The 24,520-nt window shown below is 40.2% G+C and overlaps 1 protein-coding gene across 1 annotated transcript in view; it reads left to right on the top strand.

The window, feature by feature from the left end:
- Positions 1-24,334, top strand: part of RIMKLB (ribosomal modification protein rimK-like family member B) — a 39,300-nt gene extending 14,966 nt beyond the window's left edge. Inside the window, exons 2-5 of the mRNA XM_010575377.1 lie at positions 16,873-17,103; positions 18,973-19,059; positions 22,002-22,205; positions 23,656-24,334. Of these exons, the coding sequence (XP_010573679.1) occupies positions 16,873-17,103; positions 18,973-19,059; positions 22,002-22,205; positions 23,656-24,119 (986 nt within the window). The 3' untranslated portion in view covers positions 24,120-24,334. The remainder of the gene's footprint in view (positions 1-16,872; positions 17,104-18,972; positions 19,060-22,001; positions 22,206-23,655) is intronic.
- The last annotated feature ends 186 nt before the right edge of the window (positions 24,335-24,520 follow it).

Below are 24,520 nucleotides of genomic sequence, written 5' to 3'. Positions count from 1 at the left end.
CCCCGTCCCCCCCCCCCCCCCCGTTACTTTGCTTTCCAGACAGGGTTTGCCTTTACGATATACTGAATTTCTTTTTAAATCTCTTTCCAAGTTTCACAGTGGTCAAGGAATCAGGCTGTGGTTCCCCCCTCCAGCTGTCAAACCTATAGGTGCACTTTCCACTTTCAGCATGAAGAATTTTATTTTTTTAATGACTGTAAAAACTTGTTAGATGATGATTGTGCAAAAGAAAGAAAGTACATTTCCCAGTGAACCCACAAATCCAGTTTGAGCTGTGAAATAGTGCATTGTGGAGCATGCATCCTACTGTTGCAGCCACATAAGAGGCCAGACACACTGCAGGAGAATGCCACAGAGAATCATAGAATAATTGAGATTGGAAGGGACCTTTAAGAGTCATGTGGACCAACCTTTTGCTCAAAGCGGCCAACTTCAAAGCTAGAGCCAGCTCTGAAGTTAGATCAGATTGCTTGAGGCATATCTGGTTGGGTTTTGAATATCTCCAGGGATGAAGCCTCCACAACCTCTCAGGGCAATCTGTCACAAGGTTTGACCACCCTCACGGAGGAGGGGAAGAAATCCAGATATACGTTCACAGCTGTGTTTGCAAGTTGTATCTGTTGCTAGTCTCTTGACTAACTCTGTGCGCTCCAAAGCAAAGCTGCATGTATGTGATCCTCTCCTTTCTGTGGAGCACAAATGCTCCTCACTTTCACAGCCTGTCCTTCTGAAAGAGCCTTTATCTATTCACCAGAGTACTCCAAGCACGCGAACTGTCCAGCTGCCAATGAGGAGAGATTATGGGCTGGAGTCATGGTGTAAGCGTAGGTAGAAAGGTAGAGAGAAGTGACTTAATAATGACTGGAAGTTTTTGAGATGTGCATGTTCATATCCTGCTTCCTTTTGTTTTTCTGTCAATCTTCCCAGGATCATTCTGGCCTAAGACTGAAATGGTTCTTTGTGCACTCCTCCTTACATGCTTGGGACTAAAGGTGAGGCAGGATTCTGAAAGTGCATGCCCTTTGTGGATGCTTTGAGGTGAATAAGGTCTGTGGCTGCAGGCAAAAGGGATGCTGTACGTGTAAACTGCATGTCTTAATGCTTGTAATTGTTTGTCGTGCTTGAACAAGGCTGGCAGCTGGGTCTTCATAGCAATTTTGCTGCAAATTTTTCTTACCTGACGGAGTGGGAGCCACTGGAGAATGTATTATCTGCATAGGACAGGAGGGCTAGAGTTGGAGAAACAGAAATCAGTCTGACAGGCTTGTTTTTACAAAGTTGGAAGCTGGGCTAGCATAGTGACTATAGAGTTGTAAATGCAGGAAGAAAAACACCCCACCTCACTATAGACAATTCTATGGTCTCAAAATGGCACTATCTTGACAATTTAAGCTGTTGAGATCATTGGTGTCGTTGCTGTGATCCAGCCTCCTCTGTTGCAGTTGACACCTGGATTGATCAGATCCTACAGTGAGCTGGTTCAGCTTGCAATACCGGCAGAAAACGAATTCCACAAAAGAACAGAATAGCTTCCTGCTGGTGTAGGAAGCTTACCTGCTTACTGGTGGGTCTGATGAGCAGTAGTGTGAGTGATAGGGAGTGGGTGTTACTACATGCCACTATAGGGTTGCATGGGACTGGAGAGTAGGACTGTTGCAGCAATAGAGTGACTTCAGTTGTCTTTGAACCACAACCTCATGTGAATGTTTTGTCCAACACGGGGATTTCTAAAGAGGAGCTCATTTCTTCCCCTTTCTTGCTTGGGTCTTCCAAGGTGCATAGCATGCAGTTAAGCCTTTTCCTCTAGAATTTTTAATCTTTTTAAATTGTTAGAGGCAGAGCCTAGGATTGAAGATTGAATGTAAATTATAATTCTGTTACTGAGAAGGGATCAAGAGTGGCATTTGGTAATGAGATTTCTATGATTGTGTTGCTGTAAAGTGGAAGAGCTTGAAGAAAAATGTGATCTGCAAATGTTTAAAGGAGATTCTTAAAGGAATCTGTGGAGGAGTGAGATAAATGAACGAAGGAGACTTGTCATACCTGATGCTGGTAAAAAAGCTTCAGTTTCCCATCTCTGCTGTTGATTAGTTTGTGGCGAGATCAGTAGCCCCTTAGTGCTTTTTGTTTCTTTGTAAATTGGGCAGATGCTTGTTTCAGAAAAGACAAGACAAAGACAGCTTTAGAGCTTGCACTGCAGAGTAAATGCATATAAAGATAGTTATCAATTTGTAGGGAGTGGTAAACTCAGGGCTAAATTTACAATCTAGAGATTAGTGGTAAGATAGCTAATCTCTTCAATGTGTTGCCTTCAAAGGTCAAAACAAGCTGACAGTGGGGGGATGTCCCTTCTGCTTGCTTTAGTCTGCTGTCTGTGAGTACCATACTACCACTGCATGATTTTTTTCATTTGACTGGTCTGGTTGGAAGGACTGTATACTTGTGTAATTCTGAGGAGCATTTTCTTTTAAGATACTTACAGATTGTGTGGCGTGTCTTAATTAGGGAACATAACTAAGCAAATGTCTTAATAAGTTAACATCTTTTTGGCACTAGGTGGAAGCTTCTGCATCCAGAACAGGTGAGAAATAATACTGTGGTGTTGTACTTGTATTTTCATTACAGTAAGGGCATGGAGCACATGTGCAGCTACTGCCGTGTAGTTTTCACCCTCTAAAGCTCGGAAGAGGAAACAAGTCCAGTGAGAGAGCTTACACAGGTGTGGGATAAAGGGAATTCTTCCTTCTCTAGCTTTGCTTTGTGTATGGTTTTACATTAATGTCTGTCAAAACTAAGAAATTTTGGGTTCTAGCTTTTGGTCTAGAACAATTATTTTATTTATTTATTTATTGATCTATTTATTGAGTAGGAAAATGCTGTACTCGTGAAGAGACCTGAAACTGCTGTATAGTGTGTATCTGAGTAAATAAAGTTCTAATCTGACACACACACACAAAAAAAAAAGAGTTACAGAATCTCCCTGGAGATGGGAGTTGATGTTATCTCCGCAAGCTTTAGAGTCAGTTTTAACCCAAAATTTTCTTGAAATATCATGGTTAAATTCCTTCCTTTAAGACGAACACATTTTTCTCCAAAATAAGTGCCTCCAATTCATAAATTTAATGCAATTTTGACTAGAAAGTCCTTAGACTGCAATGACAGGTCAAAAGAGTAAGCTGAGGGGGTCCTTCCATTCCCCAGAATTCAGGCTCAGTTAAACATGTTTAGGAACACATGGAAAGGACAGGTAGTTGGATATTATTTATTAGAAGTGTCTGACAATATAGAAGTGCTTCTAGATGTCTTTTCTGTTATGAGAGATAATGAAGGATACATGTCTGTTACAAATTGAAAACTCACCTGCGATGCTTCTCCATTCAGCAGTTTGCTTCAGTAATAGAAGTATGAATTATTGAGATCAAAGAAGGTATTGTTTGGTAGCAGAGAGAGATGAGGTACATAAGTTATGCATTTTAAAAGTATTTAGTAGATTTTTGGCATTGCAGGGAAAATTTTAGATTAATCTCAGATGGGAGGAGAACCCTCAGCTATTCTGGGTTGCTTGAATTCTTTCTCTGGTTTCTTTCTGCTTTTGGAAAGACCTTTCCAATTATCAACTTTTTTTCCAGGTGTGTCCTCAATTTTTTTCTTCACCTGCTATTTAAAATGAACAGAAATTGGACATTTAAACCATGGGAGAGACTGACTGACTGCTAAGAGGGGAGTCACTTTGCAGTAATGTTAGTTTATATATATTTAGTCTCTAGTCTTGTTCTGTAACATCTCAGACTTGCATTTTAGGATGGGATTGTTCAACGCTTATGACTTTCTGCATTTGAGGGTGGGGGGATTCCAGAACTTGTTATTTCTAAGGCTCTCTGTTGGTGGGCTCTGGATAGATGATACACAAGGACAGCTATCTGCCACAAATGGGTGTTCTGTCAATAGAGTATGATTTAGACTTTTAAAACACTGTAGAGCGTGCTTATTTGACACAGGAGTGTTTTGAGATCTCCTAGTGGGAGCCGTACAAAAATCCTGACGAGATACAAGAGGTCTCACGTACAGCCACACAGAAACTAAAAGATATGTCTGGATTATAAACAGATATCTGTTTTTGCTTTTGAAGTGTGGTCTGTGCTGAGCAGTGGTTTTAGGTAAAGGTTTCATCATAAAGCCTTGCTAAATTTAAAGCTCCTGGCTTCCAAAATGGGGAGCCTTTGTCTCCCTCTGTCACCCCTGTTCCCAGTGATGCCATCATTTCTTCTTGTGCAGGCACTTCCACTCATCTGCTAATCACAGGCTAATTAAGTTTGCTAAAAAACCTAACCTGTTTCCACCTGTCAATTTTTGACATTCAGGTTGGTTGAAGTGGCCAGTGGTGCAAGCATGTGAGTACCAAAGCTGGCCCTAGGTGCAAGAAGTAGGGAGATGAGTATAGGAATATCTTCTTTTGATGACAGAGCATGTTCCTCTTGTTATGTTTGCTGTGTGTTCACTTTTCTCTTATCTTAGCTCTGGCTACTGCTGAGTCTCTGTAACTGATGGGTGTTTGGTTGGGTTAGGACCCTGCTGCTTTTGTCAACTAAAGCAGGTCAGATAAGCAGGAGAGAGGTAAATAGGGGGGAAGAGGACAGCTTTTATTTCAGATCCCAAGTTAATGATTCTTCTAAGTTTCTTTACTACATACTAAGTTTTGCAGGTCTATTCCAGTCACATCTCTGTTTTATAGATATGTAACTTTCCCTTTCTTTCTCATCCCTGCTTTTTTCTTAGACCTGGTTCATGCTGCCTTTGACATATTAATATGATATTTGCTTTTTGTTTGGGAGTGCTAATCTGTGTTTTCAGCGTATTCACAGATAGTTAAAACATTGAGTTTTTGAGACCATTACAATTGTGTACAAAGTATTTATCATAAATATTAACTTTGAAATAGTTTTGGTACCATTTTGAAATGGTCCAATTTTCAGTGTGTGTTTAGGGTTTTTCCTGCTTGTCGGTACGAGACATGAGAGACGTATCAACACATCTTTGGTTCACACAATGTTCAGTTGTCAGGATAGCATATTAATTTGATGTTCACATCACTGCAGATGATATGAATATCTTTTTAAACTGATGATCTTATTTAAAAACCATAACGTAAAAGACAAAACACAATCTAAAGGAAGTAGTACAGAGTCCTCTCTAAATAAATAAATAAAATCCTTAAATGTAGGGCTGTATTCCTGACCATTCTCACAGCTTTCTGTTACAGTTTCTGAAAAGTCTTGTTCAGTGATATCCTGCTCTGCAAGATATGTATTCTCAGTAGATACAGACAGATCTCAATTGTCACACTGGTTCCACACTTGGCTCAAACTTTTTTTTATGACTATGTAACAAATGAAACTTAGAAATTGCTCTGGGGTGAAAAAGAAGTGTTGCTGGTTTGGTATTATTTCAGAGTAACTGCCTTATCTGATTCACTTTACAGCTGCTTGAACATTGCTGCTAGCACAAAAGAAGGAGCAGCATGAGGAGATAGAGTGTGAGTACTAGGAGCAGAATAGGACCACTTTTTTGAATGCCAGTGCAAACTCAGGTCTTATGACTCCGCAGCTACAGTATGAAGTGAAAAATGCAATAAAATGCTTCCTAACATAAATGCAGACTGTTGCTGAAAGAAATGGTCCTGCTGTCCCGACTGCTCGGTGAGCTGAGTTAGCTAGTTATCAAATACAAAAATAATCACTGGTTTTCTTTTTCTGCTCCCCCCCGAGCAACAAGCTGATCTGACTTCTGTATGGTTGTGTGATCACTAGGTCTGATGCAAGGTGAGAATTGGGAGTATGGGGGTACAGGAGATGAGGTGACTGCTTTTTGCTGCAGCATGCAGTTGAACCAGGTTAAATACCCATGAAACTGTGTATTTTATTTGAACAGTTCTCTTTTCTGGAGTCTTATCCATGTTTTATGAGGTTTCCCTACATAGAAAGGTTTCTGTTATCTTTAGGGAAGACCGACACCTTACAGCATGTTCCAGACATTTTTGGAGAAACTGCATTAACCCCCTCCAATCCATCAGCATTTCTTTGTACTGTTTTTGAGCAGGTGAGGTTACTGAAGCTATAGCACAGCATTTCCACTCCCGTGATCTACAGAGTCAGACTTCGAATCCGTATGTTAGCACTGAAACAGTCTCACTACTACTGATGTGCAAGCTTTTCCTGATTGTGGATACTACTGTTAACAGTCTGTGTTACTGTCAAACTTGGGAATTGTAATCAGGCATCAAAAAGGCATTCCTTGTTTTATTAAATGTATAGTCTTAATATATTAAAGGAATGACGCAAACCCTTTCTCTCAGCAAACTTTTGAGCTTAAAATCTGGAATTACTTCACAGCATTTAACACCATTGATCACTGGGGAGAGCAACACAAGAAGTTGATAAAGCAAATAGCAAAAGTGCTGTCTTAGAACCTCTTTTAAATTCCTTTTGAGAGCTTCCTTTCATATAGTTTCTTAAATGTTGCTTTCCTCTCTTACCTTTTTGTATTTTGCATTTGTTGTTTTCTTTTCTTCTGGCCAAGATTTTTTTTTCCTTCCTCTTAGAGAAGAAGCTAATAGCTGAAAGATAATAAAAGACACTAAATGCTTTTGGGTTTTTCTATTTTTTTCTTGCTAGGGTTAGACTGTCCTGTTTTTTTCTGTTTTGGACTGAGATTCCTTCAAGAAAGCGAAAGTTACTTTAAGCATGCTGCAACAAGCTTGGTAGTAGCAGTGGCTGATGAACCTGTTGTTGCTAGTCCAAATAATAATCTCTAAAATCCTGGTCTCTTTCAGAAGTCATCTGAAAGATATTAAGATGACTCTGACACTGAAAGAAGTAGAGGAAAGCCTTCACTATTATCCTTGCCTACATGTTTTTGCTTCTGTGCTGCCTTCTCTTTCCTGTGGATTCAGGTCATCGTGTAGGTGTGCAAATACTTTTGCAGGTAAAGTGGAGAGGCATCGTGGGATTTGGAAGCAGCAGCTGCAGTAGCAAAAGAGCAGGACTGTTTCTTTCGGTGGTAGCGCTGACTTCTGCTGATTTATAGTGTTTGTGTCTGAGGGTGGTGGTTTGTTAGGTGTTACTGATTGGACTTCCACTGCCCAAAAGGCAGTCTTACTCCTCACCTCTCCTTGTCTGTGCATACCCACCCTTTGCTCTTGCAGGATGGGATCTGGTTAACTGAGGTCTTGCCTCACAAAATGTCTCAGGTAAGTAACTGAGTGCAAAAAAACCTGAATGATGCTCTGCAAATGTAGCTATCTGACCTAACCCACTGAGAGGGTGAGACAAGTGCCAGAAATAGAGCCAAGGACAGTGGAACTGTATGGTCAGAACAGGGCAGTATGAATGCCTCCTTTGGGTTCAGTGGTAAGTTTGTTCTCTAGGCTATCTTGTGAAACCTCACTCCAAAGTTAGTTTCACTTTTTTTTGGCTTATGCTGATTTAATGTGTTTCTATTACTCAAAGTAGCAGTGGTGTTCTCCCTCTCATCATGCCTTATTTGTTTTTTTCACAATGTTGATACTAACAACTGCAAAGCTATGGTAAGCTGAAAACTTCACACTGTCCCTCCCTCCCCCAAATTGGCTTCCTCTTGGTCACCAACATCTGGACAAAGGAGAGATGATGGGAGCACATTGCTGGTAGTGTGGTAAAAGACAAGATTGTCCTTGCGTATGTCAGCTCTGGCTTAGATCAGATCAGCTTAAACTGATCATGAAACCCAAGGTTTTTTGGTTTCTATATGTAAAAACAAGAAAAAGTATTTGTAATGTAGTTGCTAGAAATAAATTTTAAAGGCATATAGTGAGCGAGGGCAGCATATGTAAATCCTGTTACTGAGCCTGAGCTTTCTCTTCATATGAAGAGTCATTTATATTCCTTGAGAGCTTTGTTGGGAAATCTAATAGACAAAAGATAATCTAATCACTGCAGTGGCTATATATAGCATGTGTACATGCATATACTTGTATAAGACTTGGGGGACCTTTTTGCAACATTCAAGTCAAAACCATCTCCTTTGCACTCAATCATTAACTTGAGCTATGAGAGACTTCGCTTTGTTATAATTCAAATAATTTAGAACTTTGATCAACAGCAACACTTCATTTTTAATTTCAGTAAATTTAAATGGATCTCAGCCTGAATATTTTATCTTTGAGTTTATGCTATGGAAAATATTTAAAATTCTTCTAACTTTGTCCAGCAGCAAATTAGAAAAGCAGATGTGTGAAGAGAACTTCGAATAAACTCAGTGGGAAAAGCAAAAATTGACTTTCAAGATGTTTGTAATCACATCTTTTCCAACACTGTTTTGTTTTGTTTAATGAATCTTTTGATTCTGCTTTTGTGGTGTTTTTCTTCACAGTTTTTTTCACAATGCTCCATTTAAAATGCATCTTAACAGTTAATATCACTAAAGCATCCATGTTTGGGAATAGGGCTAAAACACTGTATATTTCTTTCTATACTTGTTTGGATGCCTTTTAAGTAGTCTCTGGAAATATTTTTTTTTGTTAGTGATGCAAAGTTTCTTAATTGTATGAGTGTTTATATAGATAAAATAATGGTAGCTAAGGTTTTAACATTATTTCAGTATAGTTTCCATGTTTATATACCTACCATAAAAGCAATTCTCAGAGCAAGATGGTGGTCTAGAATTAATTTGTGTTTGTTATGTACCTTTTACATACGTTTTTATATTTGGGTCCATTCACATCACATTTATGCATGATTCTAAAGAAGGGCTTGTGGTTTGGGATTATAAGCAAACAATGTATTGTGACTAGAAATGTAGCTCAGAGACACAGATCTAGCCATCATCAGTCTACTTAGTATTGATTTAGTGAGGTATGCATATAGGCATCTGGTCTGCTTCCCCCTTGTGCCCCAAAAGAACCCCTAATCCAGAATGGCCGTAATCAGTTTGAGCATCATCGTCCTTCCCAAGTTTTTGACCATTTTCAGTAGCCCACGCATTTCTAAGAATGATGCCGTGTTCTTCCTGGGTGAGGGAAGAGATCCCTGGAATCTGGGAAGGGACATGAAGTAGAGCTGGTTTAACTCGGGTACCTGCTTGCCTTCTGTTTGGGGCTGCAGCAGTGGTCCTTTGTGAAAGTTTTCACAATGCTTGCGTTAGGAATTTATAAATTGAAGCTGAAGCTGCTCCTCTTTATTTCTCTGCTTTCTGTTTCAGAATAGAATGGTGTAGTACTGTTCTAGAGAGATCAGTTTTGTCTCTGCTATGTGTGATTTCATTTGAACTGCTGAGCTATGGAAGTGTATCTTGGCGAGAAAGCCTTTTTGGTTAAGTTTGTGTGGAGAAGGAGATCGAGGTCATATTAAACCCATAGGGTTAAGTGCCAGAACCTGTTAATTTGGTTTGAAAAATGAGTGAGTAGGATAGAAAGGGAGAGCATATGAACTTAAAACACCCAGCACAGAACTATTGTAGAAATCTGTTTCTGTGTAGAGTAAAAGATAGCTTGGTAATACTGGATATCAAAGGGCCTTTTGCATAGCAGTGAAATTTTGGAGAAACTGTAACAACTTAGTGTTCAGACTAATAAACTGTGGCTGTGAGGTGGTAGAGTGATGCAGAGGAGAAAATGCCCGTGCAAATCCCAAGCGGGAAGTTTAGTTTGGTGTTAGTAAATTGGTGAATTTCTAAAAATTCAGCGCTTAGCTGCTCTTCAAAGGTTAAGTTCTAGTTTAAATAAATTTCTGTTTAAAGTGCTGTATTTTACTACCTATCACCCCATTTGTGGGCATTTATGTTGCTTACATTTGTTTTATAAGATAGATATGTAAGGCTAAATCAACATTTTGCAGCAGGCTTTTGAGGTATACAATAGTATTTTGTTAACGTTAATTCTACTTTGTTAATTATTCCTAAATTCTCCCACTCTCTTAGCAGAATGTACGTTCAAAGTATGCTGAGTTTGAAAAATTAGAGGTCTAGTTCTGTTTGAGTTTGGTGAGGGAGTGCATGTCTTGTTTTGCCAGTAATCTGCTGTTAAAGTTTGGGCATTTCCCTTTTGTGCTTTAAGCTTGCTTTTATGTGGCAATTAGGATGAAACACTTTTAATTTTCTGTAAGTAAACTGTAAGTAATTATTAAACACTTTAGAACTTTAACACAACTATTATGCAGTGTCTTGCGGCTGATGGATGTCGGGAGGATGAATGAACCAGAAATAGGAATGCACTACTTTGAGAACAGGTGTGAATCTAGGTTTGTAGAAAAAGTCAGTGATTTTTGTTAGAACAACTGATAATTGGGAAGAGCAGGTAGCAGAATGTGATGTCCTCAAAATATGAGGAAAGGTTTGTGTGCTGAAAGGCTAGCCTGTTTTTCCCAGCTGAATTAAGTTGAATTCATTATAGCCTGCTTGCTGAGTGACTGTTCATTTGGGAAACGTTAGCAACTCCATGGATGGATGGATGAATAAATTGGTGTAACGAAGTTGAGAGAGCTGGAGACTTTCAGGGTAGCATACAGATCTCTGAGGAAAAATCTCAGTAATATTTTTGGAAATTCTCAGTCCCTGTTAGCTCCTGTTGGGAATGTGATGGGAGCTGGTGTATATTTGGTGGTTTTGAAAATTTGATTCAAATTTTATTTTTCAAATGCTGCGTGCACAATGACCATGCATTATTCCACTCATTTGCTATGCCTGTTAGAAATATATTCCACATACTCGAGCTGTCTGAATACTGAAACATTTTTTTCCTGCTTCGTTTTACTTACATGTTTCAGAGCAGTTGGCATTTATTGAAGTTATTCTTCTGAGAAGTGGCTGCTTATGGCAGCTGTGGCCGCAGAGGCAAGGATGCCTTTTGTAGCTATCCATGCTCCACAAGGAATAATTAAACTTTGTTGTCATGTTTGGGCACTTCTCATAGTCACACAGTTCTCAGATAAATTCTGTAAAATGTGTATGTTTGGAAGTCAGTTTGAAAGAAGAAGGCTTAATGACTAGAATGTTTCCTGTTGCTGGATTCATGGCAGCACTGAACAGGGAACATCTGCAAACCCACCTTTTGTACATCATTCCCACTCTTTTGATCCATTTGATCAGAAATGTGATATGGTAGGAATGAACTTCCATGGGTAGCAAGACAATTATCAGTTGCCTTCAGGCATGGATTGAAAGGCTTGGTGTTTTTCATCATGGAAACCTGTTTACTGATTTAGGTTTTTCTAACGTACATATAGAAGGAGATGTAGTAATTCTCCCTGAGAAAGTTTCTTCTTCGTTACTCTTATGTCAATGTCCCTTCGGTTTCTTCCCCAGGCCATAGCTTCTGACATTTCCGCCTACCTTAGTCTTTTCATCTATCATAGTCTATCAGTTAATACTGATAATGGAAATTGCATAAAAATAGAAGCTTGATGTCAGTAATTTGATTTACATGTATGCCTACCCAGGTATCCTTCTGCTTGTGTATTAAATACTTAAGGCATTTAGCTCTGTGTCATGTACTATTTTATTGAAGAAGTTGGCTATGGTTCTTTTGGTTACAGACTGTACTTGAAGACTTGAATTTGACTCCTAAGTTCTTTGTGGTCTTGGTGACTCATTGCTTTTTTTGACTGTTATCCAAAGTTATAATTTGGAATGAAAATACTTCTATCAATTTATTTGATATTGCTGGGATTTATTTTTCGTTAAAAATGCCTGATGTTTGCTATAATGAGAGCTATAAAAGCTCTGTAATTATTTTTTATGTCATTTGCAAATCTTTGAGGTTTGAGACCTATCTCCTGAAACCGTGTTCCTTCTGTGAAAACATTTGCATTGTTTCAGCTGGAAGGACAATTGTTCGTAACATGCGAACTGGACATGAGATATTGCTTTGCAGTAGCTGTTACTCTGCTGGTGAACTGATTCTTGTAGAGATTGGAAGGGATTTGTGTAGAGTGCAAGCTGAACAGAATGAGTTTAAAAAATGTCTAGCAATTTAAAATGCTGCTTGGGTGCTGTGGTTTAACCCCAGCTGGCAACTAAGCATTGCACACCCACTTGCTCACTCCCCCACCACCCAGTGGGATGGGGGAAAGAATTGAAAAAAAAAAGTAAAACTTGTGGGTTGAGATAAGAACAGTTTAACAGGACAGAAAGGAAGAAGATAATAATGGAAAATAAAATGACAATAATAATAGCAAAAGAATTATAATACACAAAACCAGTGATGAACAACGCAGTTGCTCACCACTCACCAACCAATGCCCAGTTAATTCCTGAGCAGCGACCCCTCCCAGCCCCACTCCCCCCAATTTATATACTGGGCATGTATGGAATGTCCCTCTGGCCAGTTTGGGTCAGCTGCCCTGGCTGTGTCCCCTCCCAACTTCTTGTGCCCCTCCAGCCTTCTTGCTAGGCAGGAGAAGCTGAAAAATCCTTGGCTTAGTCTAAACATTACTTATGAACAACTGAAAACATCAGTGTGTTATCAACATTCTTCTCACACTGAACCCAAAACATAGCACTGTACCAGCTACTAGAAAGAAAATTAACTCTATCCCAGCCGAAACCAGGACAGGTGTGAATTAAGATGTTCAGAAGCCACAGAATGCCATCAGTGCAGAAGTGCTTCTTAGAGTTTCTAAAGCACAGGAAAGTAGGATCACTGGGTAGATGAAGCACCAATGCTTATGGATTATAATAGGTTTGAGGCTGCAGTTTAAGAATTTATGTGTTCTGGCTGTGGATGTGATTGACTCGCAGAAGCGTGTTTGGCTTGCAAGCTTTATGGGGTATTGTTACAATGCCTTTGTTTGGGCACTTAGCTTGTCCCAGTTGTGTAGTGAGATCCATTATTGTAGAATACCTTTACTGATGCTTAAGGTTAAGCATTTTGCCTTGTGTTTTGCTGTAGGGTGGGAACAAGCAAATAGTCAGCTTAGGAGTCTTAGATGACAGGCAGCCACTTGTTAAGTCACGGTAACTGTTTCATTTGTACGTCTGTATTTTGAGGCATTTCATTTGGAATGTGTGCCACCTAAATGATAACCCTCTTAAGAGTTAGGCTTTTTGTGATTGTGAGATAAATTTGTCATAGGGAAGAAGACAGAAGGTACTAAAAAAATCCCCACATGTATGAATGAGGGCTGGGAAGTTCCAGAATTCTGTGTTGTTTCTGAAGTATGTGTATCCACCCTAAAATTGTACTGAATCAGTTTGTTGAGAGGCAACTGTCATCCTGAGTATCTTGCTATGCAAATAGGCTCTGCCATGTTAGGTATTACTGTCTCAAGAACTTTCTTAGGGTAGAGATATATGTCTTCTGATCTCACTGGTAGCAGCAGTAGAAGTTTCTGCCTCTTTCTTCCATCTTCATTAGAGTTTAATGCTGCATCCATTTTCTGTGGACTTCACAGGTTCATGTGATGGCTTCTACCTGTTTAGGTCAAAATAAGCCTTTTTAGCAGAGACCAGCTACTTCGTGCTTCAAGCTCACCTGCTGTTCTTTGGGAATGACAAGCAGCAGGACCAGTTGGGCCAGCTGATGAGGAATCGTGCATTTACCCACTCAGTTCTATCATGTGCTGCTTTGAGCTATCTTTGAGAGAAACTTGAGGCTTTTCGGCTTTATTTGAGAGATGTGATGTAACTGGTCAAGTTCATTCCCAAATGATTACAGCTCACATAGGAAAAACTCCTTTTGCACTTTCATCTGAATACTGTGATGGTTGCTGTATAATGTTAAAAAGTCTACCATGTTCTTCTTGGAGAGTTTATCTTGCAGAGGAAGAAACAAAGCAAGCTAGTACTGAGTGAAAGAACAGGTCTTGTTCAAGTGCAGGATTTACATCTATTTTTATAGTGTGATATTCTAACTCAGGAGTCTATCTCATGGGGCCAAAGAATACCCAAAAGTTTTATGGTAACCTAAGAAATTGTTCCCCAGGCACTGGTAAAATGGTTGTTCTATGTTGGTAAAGTTAGTATACTATTAGAGAAGCATGAAATCTCCCTTTCCTGGCTGTCAGTATTGGTGCTTCAGAGGACTGTATAGCTGTCTCTTTGCCGTGTGTGCAATGTCATGGGCATCTACTGAGAAAGCCAACAAATGGACCAACTTGTTGTCAAGGTAATTCTGTATGATTTGAACATCTGCCTTCTGCGTGTTTGTGAGGTCGGTTCATTGTCCACAGGCAACTGTGACTGTACCTCACTACTACTGTTCTGGGACCAGGATGGTACTGTTACTGTGGAAGAAAGAGAATTCATTCATCTCCATTTTCAAAAAAAGTTTAATTATCTCTTAACCATTCTTTAAGTAACATCTCTGTAACATCTTTTTTTTCCTTCCTCCCTCTTTGCATTCATGAATTGGTTCTTTGGAAAAGAAATTAATTGTATGCATTAATATCTTCTGTGTTACTGCTTTCAGCACATCATAGTGAATAAATAATATTTTATCAGCCCACTCAGCAATAATGACCATTAACCTGATTGTTAACTGCTGGGTCTCAGATGGAATGCTGAATACAAGCTTGTTCCAAAATGGCAGAATCTGGCTCTCCTTTTTACTGTAATGAAGCTGCTTCTGTTTGCAGTGCTGTGTTGCTGGGAGACTGCAGCTAATTTTTATGGCGCATGTCAGTAGTAGTGATTCAAATTATACATTTCATTGAGTAGCTTTTCTCTTTGTTTGTAAACTGCCTTTTATGAGGGGGGAGATTTTTTTTTTTGTTCTGGGGAGAACACCATCCAGACCAGAGAAAATGATTGAATCTGGAACAAAAGCTCAGATTATTCTGTTGATAACATCATTGTACTTCCAAAGTCACTCCAGGGGGGATGGTGGCCAGGCTGAATTACACCAGTCTGATAGTCAAGTCTAATGCAGGTATTCAGGAGAATCCCAGGTGAGGCATATACATCTCCTCAAACTGCTGGTTTTTTTTTTCAGGCTCCATGGTGCAAAACTTCAGCATGCGGTGTGACTTTAAAGCAAAACAACAAAATAGACTCTGACAGATCATGAATTAGAAAACTATGTAGTTTTGGTTCACAACAAAGATACAGTGGCAATTTTGGGGGTCCGTAGAAAATGCAGTCCTTTTTAAAATGATTATTACACAGCTTGCATGTGGATCAGGACATGCATGCAATTACAGTGGCAAAAAGTGGGTGTAGTTGAGTGTGCACCTAAATGAGAAAATCCATGTGTAAGGTGGAATCTGACTAATAACTTAAAAGTCTTTTGCTTGCTGAATCTGTACTCCTTTTCTGGCTAAAGGAGATGGTAGTCCATTTCCTGATGTTCACATTTTGCTTAGGTTTTTTAGCAGTGTCTTGTTTTTAATCTTGCTTGAGATGCCTCTATAAAATTGTGTGTGTGTGTCTGAATCCTGCTTGCTTAAACACGCAAGTCATGTCAGCTGCAATGCGGCAGTGCTTGGTGCTAATGAGGTGAGCAGCCAGAGCACCCGTCTGCTTATGTTTTCTCATCTCTGTGCAATTATGGCAATGGGGATTGGAAAAAGGGTTTTGGATTGGATATGGCTCTGTTTTGGCCTTTCCAGAGTGTGGTTCTGTGTACTCCTGAGGACTGGGTGGCATATTTCTACTTCCCTTTTGGGAGTTAGGTGGTTGCTTCATTATATTTAAGGCAAGCTATAAAATACATCCTGGCTGGGAGAAGAAAAGAAAAGGGGAAGTACAGAGAGGGGGACACCCTTCCTTCTTGCCCCCCCCAGCCTTTAATGCATCTTGAAATGAAATATATTGCTTGGTAGTATGTGTCTTCACGTTGAGTAGATGCAAGTCTGTATTTGAAAAGTAAAATCTTTGGAATAGAACTAATTGGGTAATTAATTTGGGCTAGTTCTGAATAGTTACAGCTGGCCTTTCATAGGCACAGAAATGCAGATGCACTGTGATTTCTCAGCTCACCTTCTTTCTTCTTTTTAACCCTTAAGGTGCTGACAACAGCGTGAGCTGTGTATTTTACACTGAAGTCAGAAAGCTTTACTTTGAACATAAGGCAAATAAAGTGAATATCAAATCCTATTTGTCTTTTCCCATCTTCAGATGCTAGGCTGTCTTCATCAAGCTTGATGCCTTCCCGTCCAATCCTATCGTATTCCCATTACTGCAGCCTGTCTTTCAGTGTTTCTTTTTCAGAGACATAGTCTGTAAAACTATAGGTCATGATTAATACATTGGTCTTGGTGGCAAAGCTGGCTTTCCTTCTAGTTCTGCCTTAATGTCATGGGGTGCTGCCCTGTTAGCTGATAAAATTATTTCTGAGTACGTACTTAATATAAATCAGATTGTTGAAATTATCTGTGTTAAAAATACTGCAGGTTTTTTGTTTTGTTTTTTTTTTAAGGGTCATATCTAATCTCTGTTACTTTGGCAGTATGTTGTGTAACGTGATACCACAAACAGAGGGATCAATACAGTTGGAATGGGGAAAGGTATGAACTGTATCATGTAGGCAAGAACCAGCGGTGTGAGGCAGGAACCTCCTGAGCTATTGTTACTGCTGATGTGAATGTAGTATGCAGCTAACACCCATAGAAAAGATGACGTGTCAACCTATAAAAAAATTCCTTAACCTTAGGAAGGAGGCCAAGATTCTGTGCCTTAATACAGTCTGTCCTTTGCCTAGTCCTAGTTTTAAGTGGGTTAAGAGTGACTTGTATGAAACAGCACAACTGATGAGATGCATTTTAGGGAGAGTTGCGCTATTTTAATGCTCACTGTTGAACTCTGGTATCTCTGTTGTGATCACATATTGTGCAGTATTTCTTTGCCTGTTTACCTTCTCCTGAAGACCTTGTAGTTGATTGGGGTGTTTTTCTCTTCCTTCTTTAGGTCTCCGGGTGAATGGGGAGCTCATTACTGCTTACCCGCAAGTGGTGGTTGTGCGTGTACCAACACCTTGGGTCCAGAGTGACAGCGATATCACGGTCCTTCGCCACTTAGAGAAGATGGGCTGTCGATTGATGAATCGTCCCCAAGCCATCCTCAACTGTGTCAACAAGTTCTGGACATTTCAAGAACTTGCTGGTCATGGTGTGCCTCTTCCAGACACTTTTTCATATGGTAAGGCTTTTGGATCAAACGGATAGCATAGTTACCTACCATAATGTATGCTTTTGCAGTGCAAAAGAGATGAGTCAAGTTTTGGAAATCCACAGAATTAAATAGCTTGAGGCTAGTTCCACAGATAAGTGTTCAGTAACCAGGAAAGGAAATTAAAGTCATAGCACTCAGATTCTATTTTTTGTATTTTTGGCTTTGTTTATTAGCTGTGATACTCTGGGAAGAGTACTTTAACTGTACCTCAGCCTCCCAAGCAACTAATTTTGGCTTAAACCACTTTGAACTATTTTTTTCCAATTGCCCGCAACAACAGCCAACAACTTGGGCAGCTAAATGTCATAGGATACTATAAAGATCTAGACTTTGGTAAAACCTGAAAGTAGGTTAAACTTTTATGTGAATAAAAATATCTGCGAATATATTAGTTATGAAAGGATGAAAAGAGTACAAGCCCTTGTGTTCAACTTTGAACAATTGTTTGTTTCCCACCAGAGAAGTTAGTTATTAATGCGTCTTGTGCCTGCCGCTGGAGTCTGTGGTTCCTGACAAGAGTGCTAGATTAGAGGAACCATTTGCCTGAGCTACCCTGATGCTATTTCTGTTTTTAATTACAATATATTAAAGAATTGAAGATATCCTTCTTGGGAAATACCAGTGCTTTCCTCCCCTTTGTGTGGTTGCAGCAATAGGCTTTTTGTAATGGGAACTTGACAAAAACACAAACATGGGTTTCCATCAATTACTATGAATTACTATTTCCCATCAATTACTTTGAAAACACATTTGAGAAGAAACATACCCTTTCTTTATAGATGTGGTTGTTCTAGCTCTTTGAGAAATGAGTTTTTAATTTTGGGGGGGGAAGGGGAGACCACGAAGGATGGGGTAATCGCAGAACATCTCTGTTCATAACTCCCTGCCACTTCTTTTAATGCCTGCCTCTGGAATTTGACAGAAGCATGACCTTTTTATTTTTTTAACACAAGTATCAAGTTATCAGTGAGAGCTGGCTTTGCCAAGAAAAACAGGATGTGCTGAATGACATGTTATTCCATGACATGCATTAAAATCCATGGCAGGGCAGTGATGGCTGCTGCTGGCTTTGTGACCAGTGTCTTGGCTTGACTTCCGCGCTTTACTGCACATGCTGTTAGAGGAGTCTCATCCCTTTTGTCTGCTGACTTTCTCTTCTGTATTTCTTGTACTGTGGTCAGCCTTCTGTGAATTGACCTGAACTCAAATAACCTCAACGTATCAACCGTAATCATGTGAATGGTAGTTAAAAGCTACTCTCTAAGGTCCTTACAGATGCAAGGAGACGAAAAGGTTGAAGTACTACTTCAGGAAGTAGGGAGAATGAGATGCAGGAGACTTAAGCCTTGGAAATGGGGGAGGTGGAGTGACAAGATTTGGGTTGTTGCTGCTGTCTGGATTACGCCTTGTCTTTGTATTCCATGTTGCTTTCCTGGTTAGTAGTTTGGATGGAACTGTTACTGGTGTTATATCTGTGCTATTTTCCTGCTAGACACTTGAAAAGGTGGGAGTTGATAAAGTAAAATGGATAAAATGGAATGAGATAGTAGAATCGGGGCATTCCGATTTGGAAGATTGGATTGAGCCTTTTGGGGTTGCGATCAAGAGGCCTTTGTCAACTTGTGTCTTCTATTCCAAAGGAAGTAGGAGTTAGTATCCCACAGATCACAAACACCTCCAAACTCTGATCATGCTCCATGACCAAGTTCCTCTTAACTGATAGTTTTTTCTGCATTATCTAAGCTGTAAGGGTGGGAGGAATGTGTGGCAATTACATCCCCAATTTCGCCACACCAGAAGGGTGGCACATAATGTTGTTGGTTTTCTTTTTGCCAGGTGGTCATGAGAATTTTGCCAAAATGATTGATGAGGCGGAAGTGCTGGAGTTCCCTATGGTGGTGAAGAACACGCGGGGTCACCGAGGTGGGTGTGAGGTCAGGGGTGAGGGCAAGGAGTATTCTGAGCAGCACTCTTCAAAGATTTTGTCTCGTCAAGGGATGATAGTTAAGAAGGTCTTCTATTAGGTGTTGGACTTCTTTGTGGTACATCTGAATTCTACCATCCTTCGACTTCTGAATGTTGAGTAGGCTGCAACAATGGGAAGCAGTTTTAGTAGAACCTAGTCTTGCAATAGCAGGGGGGATAGGGGTTCAAAATTGTCGTGCATTGGTGACTTCTGTGAGGAAAGCTTTGAACTAGAATAATGGAAGGTCTGGCCTTAAGCAAGTAGAGAGAAGCCTACATGGATTTTAGGGATGTTTCTAAATAGGCATAAGAAATGAAATCTTAGTTTATTCAGTCTTAATTTGACTTTTTTTCTACTTGACTTTGTCTGTAATTAGGATTCTGATTTAAATAAAATCTCATGTATTGTTTGTCAAATGATCTCTTTTTCAGAAAAAGATCTCTGACAGTGCTGGTGATAATATAGCAGGTTCAGATTAAATTGTTCTGTTATCAGTCTTTTGTTTTAAGTGTTGAATATGAAACCATACATCAATGTCGTTTAATGTTTGATAGTGATCTACTAAAGGAAACCAGGTTTAAAATCCATTTCAGAGGTTATTTGCACAGGAGGTTGCAGTGTTTTTAATTTACTTTAAAACCAATTTAATAAATACTAGAAGTAAAAAGAGACTGAAACCGAAGATTAAGCACATAAACCAGCAGTTACCTTAAACAAAAGTGTAACAAAAAGACGCCACTTCTTCCTTCTTATTGTCTGTCAGTTTGTTCCCCCTGTGTGTTGCTCTGGTGTATCTCTTCTGCTGGCATGAGTGCTTCTGTAGCCATGTAGTAAATGGATTCAGGAACTGATGTTGAATGAATCTAGATGGGTTATTTTTACTTGGTTTAATTACTTACATGAATTACCATTTACTCGCACAATGCTTGTGTTGATGTAATGGAAGAGTGAGAGCAAAAGGCTGGGGCAGAGGAAGGTTAGACCTGCTTCTGTTGGCAGTAATACCTGTTTATAGGGTTTTAAAGTGCTTGTGGAGCTATGAAGCCAAGCTAGAGTTTGACTTTGCAGCAAGCTGAATTTGACAACCATGGAGTATCTGAGACAGTGGATTTGACTTGATACTGCCTCTTGTTAAGATCTACTAAATAATTACAGAGTTTGGAGCTATTGACTTTCTTCTCCCTTTTTAGCCAGAATTCATGTAAATCTCCATTTACAAGTTTTACTTTAGAGCACTCTAAATTCCAGGCGTTTTAGTGCAAATTTCTGCACAGTACATACCCTTTCACATTAAGAGAGTTGGGGAAGCTTTCAAATTAATTGAAGAGCAGCTATTTGCAAATGGTATTTAAAAAAAACAACAGGCAAACATGGTCATAGGTACTGGCTGATGAATAAAAGTCATACTCTTCTAGGCCCATTTTCTATGTAGTTTGCTGCTGCTGCAAATATGCCAATCGTATTTTTTTTGCCAAGATGTCATGATGCTGCATAATTACCAAGAACTAAGTAGTTCCCCTCCAAGGCATCATTCTTCCTATCCCATTTTATGAATACAGTAGGATTATTAAGTGCCTGTAGGAGAGCTAAAGTTGGGAATGGGAGAAAGCACATGGAGGTTTTTGCTTTCTTGTCATGATTTTGAAGTCTACATTCTGATACTGTTTGTGATCAGAACTTCCTTAAGCAGTGTTCTGTGTTACGGAGACCTTGAATCCTGATGAAGCAGAGGCTGCTCCAGCTGGGCTTTGTAGCACTTGGTAGAATTCTTCACACGTTATTTCTCCTAGTTCTGCTACTGCTGCATTTCTGTTCCCTTAGTTAAGATAGGCAGTTTATCAATTGATTTTTGTACTCTGTTAGCATTGTAGCAAAATTGAGTGACAATTCTGCCGCAAAAAAAATTGTGCAGCCATATTGCAAAACAAATCTAATATGGCACATAAAAGAGTCCTTAAGAAAGGGGAAGAGGAGTTGGGAAATGTAGGTAAAAATGGAAAGGGATGCCATCTTGTGAGACTAGAAATGACGTGGAAAGTGGTAAGTCTGTTTCAGGAGTGGCTTTCATCAGTATTAGTCAAATTGGAAAAGAGCAAAGAAGTCTTTGGTGTGCTCTAGAAATGAAGGGGAATGAAATGACTTGTTTTAGGTTAAAAAAAACAAGTCCTTGAGATGTTTGCTTGCAGAAAAGCTAGTGATTTCTAAAGAGTTTTTTCCAAAATTGTAGTACGTTCCATTCAGTTTGTGTCTTGTGGAATCTTCTGCTAAATTATCTTGCATACTGTGGAGTCTAGTGTTTTCCTCTGAACGTAGTTGTTCCACTGCAAAGCCTCATTCTGGAGTTGTGAGCTCTTGTAAGTACTGGGAAGAGCAGCTCTCAGCAACTTCGCAGCAGAGAGGCGGTTGGTTCTGCAGTGGCACACTAGCGACTTCGGAGTTCTTAGCTGCCTGGTGTTTAACAGTTTCATGTCACTCGTTCCTGTGTGTGAAAGCTGTAGGCTGAGGGTCCAGTCCTCTTGTGGCTGAACAAAACTGTGTTATTAATTAAATGTCTGCTGCTCTTTAAGTATTTCTTCCTTTTCCCCCCTCATTAAGGACTTGTACCAAAAGGAGTTGAAATTACAAGACCACTTCCTTTATCTAAAGCCGTTATCTTTTCTTTTTTTTTTTCACTCTTCATATGGCTCCTCAACTCTGTCAGTACTTGAACACTTAAATGCGCTGAAGCAGTGGAACACTGATGTCCACAGAAGAATTTGTAAATGGGTATAAGCTACAGATGGGGCCTGTGAGAACGGGCAGCATACTGGTCAGAGGTTTTACTTTTATGTGCTGAATTATTGACACAGCTCAAATCCGTAGCTTCTTCCAATCTTCCGATGTTCTTTTCTTCATACAGGTAAAGCTGTGTTCCTGGCACGAGACAAGCACCATTTGGCAGACCTAAGCCATTTGATTCGTCATGATGCCCCTTACTTATTTCAAAAATACGTTAAAGAGTCCCATGGCAAGGATGTACGTGTCATCGTAGTAGGAGGCCGTGTGGTGGGCACCATGCTCCGCTGCTCAACAGATGGGAGGATGCAGAGTAACTGCTCACTTGGTAGGAAAAGCATTGTTCATAGTTTTGATCAGAATTTTTCAATCCAGTTGAAAAATCACAAACCCAACTGAAGTAAGCTGCAGGTTTTATTTTGTATTAATTGTGCTCACTGTTGGAGGTTTACAGAGGAAACACGAGAGTGAGGATTAAATGAGATGTGTGTTGAGCAAACACGGAAGGAGAGACAATCTCCGCCCAAAATACTAGATGGATAGGACTGATGAAAAGAAGGGGAAAGTTCTAGGAACACGAACGGAGCAACCGATATGGTAGTGGCAATGTCATGCTAATGCCATGTTATCATTCATTTCATCCTGTTAAGAGGAACAGAAAAAGAAGGAAGATGGAAGACGAGACTGAGGGAGGTGGAGGAGACAACCAGTTGGCAAGAGGGTGGAAGAGAGTGTTAAGGGAGGAAACTGTTGAAGGCAATAAAGAGATGGATTGCATTGTGCGGCTGCTGGGCTGCCTTATGTCTGTCAGGCTCCTGCCTGCAACCCTTTCCCTCAAAGACAGTGTCTGAGAGGAAGAGGAAGATTACTGCATTGATTGTAGAATACTCAGAACTGTGTTTCTGCATACCTTTGGATGTAGGACAAGCGAGTTTCCAGGGGTGGGAGGAGGAGGGAGGGTTGAGGTTGCCTGGCTGAAGCTGTACGGAACCTGACCAGGGGTGGGATAAAATGTATTCATGTACAGTACAGTTTTGGTTAGTCAAAATGCCTGAGAGGTTTTAGTTACTACTTGATGCTGAGGAAGTATAGCCTGAAAGATTTTTCTGCTAAATGTTTTTTGGTTTGTTATTGTTTGGTTTTTTTTAAACTTAAGTGTTGTGATAGATGAAGTCTGAGTCGGTTAATACTTAGACGACAGACTGTGAACGGGACCAGTTGAGGTTCAGACACAAACGATCCCTAATTCTTGCTTTAGAGACAGCAACCTATGATAGCAAGCTGAGAGGGACATGAGCAGATGACAATGTCTCAGCCCCCATCCCTCTCTATTATATTTGTTAGAGCTGTAGTCTTGTCAGGAACACTTGCTTTAATTTTGCTGAATGATTTTTTGTGATAACGTAGAAATATGTACGGAAAGCCTCTGCCTTAGAAGGAACAAGGGTGGTTTGTTAGGTCATCTTTTTAATATCCCAGGATCATAAAAATATATGCTATCTTTCTGGACTAAAAAGTCAGCGCTTAACTGTTTTTTAAACAAGTCATAATCTTGACCTGGCTTTGGCAGGTCAGAATCTTTTGAAATCCTGCTGTGGCTTCAAGTTCATCAGTAGTCACGGTGGAAAGGAGGTTGCTTTCTGAGTCAGCAGCAGTTTGCTTGCAAGCTCGCTTTGGAGCTTCCGAACCAAAAAGAGCCAACCGGTTAAGAAGGATGTCAGTCACCTGTGACCAGACTACAGACAGCAAGTTTTTTTTTTTTTTTCCACTTTTTCCAGGTGGCGTAGGGATGATGTGCTCACTGAGTGAACAAGGCAAGCAGTTGGCAGTCCAAGTGTCAAACATCCTGGGGATGGACGTGTGTGGCATTGACCTGCTGATGAAGGACGACGGTTCATTCTACGTCTGCGAGGCCAATGCAAATGTAGGTTTCATTGCCTTTGACAAGGCTTGTAATCTAGATGTAGCTGGTATCATAGCGGACTATGCCGCTTCTCTCCTTACCCCCGGTCGCTTGACGCGGCGCATGTCCTTGCTCTCTGTGGTGTCCACGGCAAGCGAGACTAGCGAGCCAGAGCTGGGCCCTCCAGCTAGTGCCGCTGTCGACAATATGAGTGCTAGCTCCAGCTCTGTCGACAGCGACCCTGAGACCACGGAGAGAGAGTTGCTCACCAAGCTCCCGGGGGCTCTATTCAACATGAACCAGCTATTAGCCAATGAGATCAAACTTCTGGTGGAGTGATGCCACATGTAAATAGATGACCAACAGAACTCTCTCTTGTAAAATTTTTTTTTTTTAAACCAACTTGCAATGCTGTTTATCAGAGAAGCTCAGAGGAATGAGGAAAAGGGGGGGTATGTGTCAATCAAGAGAGCAAGAGTGAAAGGCACACGTGCTGTGGTTGCTGCCCTTTTTTGCAGAACATAAAATTGTGTTCATTCTTCAGCATCAGTTTTCTAATGAAGATGCTCAGTTCACAACCTAAGTGGGAATTTTATTTGGATGCTGCTTTGGTCCCCAGACGTATTGCAGTTCATGTGTGTTCACAGGCAAGCATTGAAGCATGATTCACACTTGGAAGATTTTCGGAAAGCTGTCTGGCAGCTCTCTAGAAACTTCTGTGAATTACTGCACCAGTTAAG

The sequence above is a fragment of the Haliaeetus leucocephalus genome, unplaced genomic scaffold (genome assembly GCF_000737465.1).
Source record: "Haliaeetus leucocephalus isolate CR32 unplaced genomic scaffold, Haliaeetus_leucocephalus-4.0 Scaffold473, whole genome shotgun sequence".
Classification (NCBI taxonomy): domain Eukaryota; kingdom Metazoa; phylum Chordata; class Aves; order Accipitriformes; family Accipitridae; genus Haliaeetus; species Haliaeetus leucocephalus.
The sequence above is the reverse complement of the archived record's forward strand: the minus strand, read 5'-3'. Positions and strand labels throughout refer to the sequence as shown.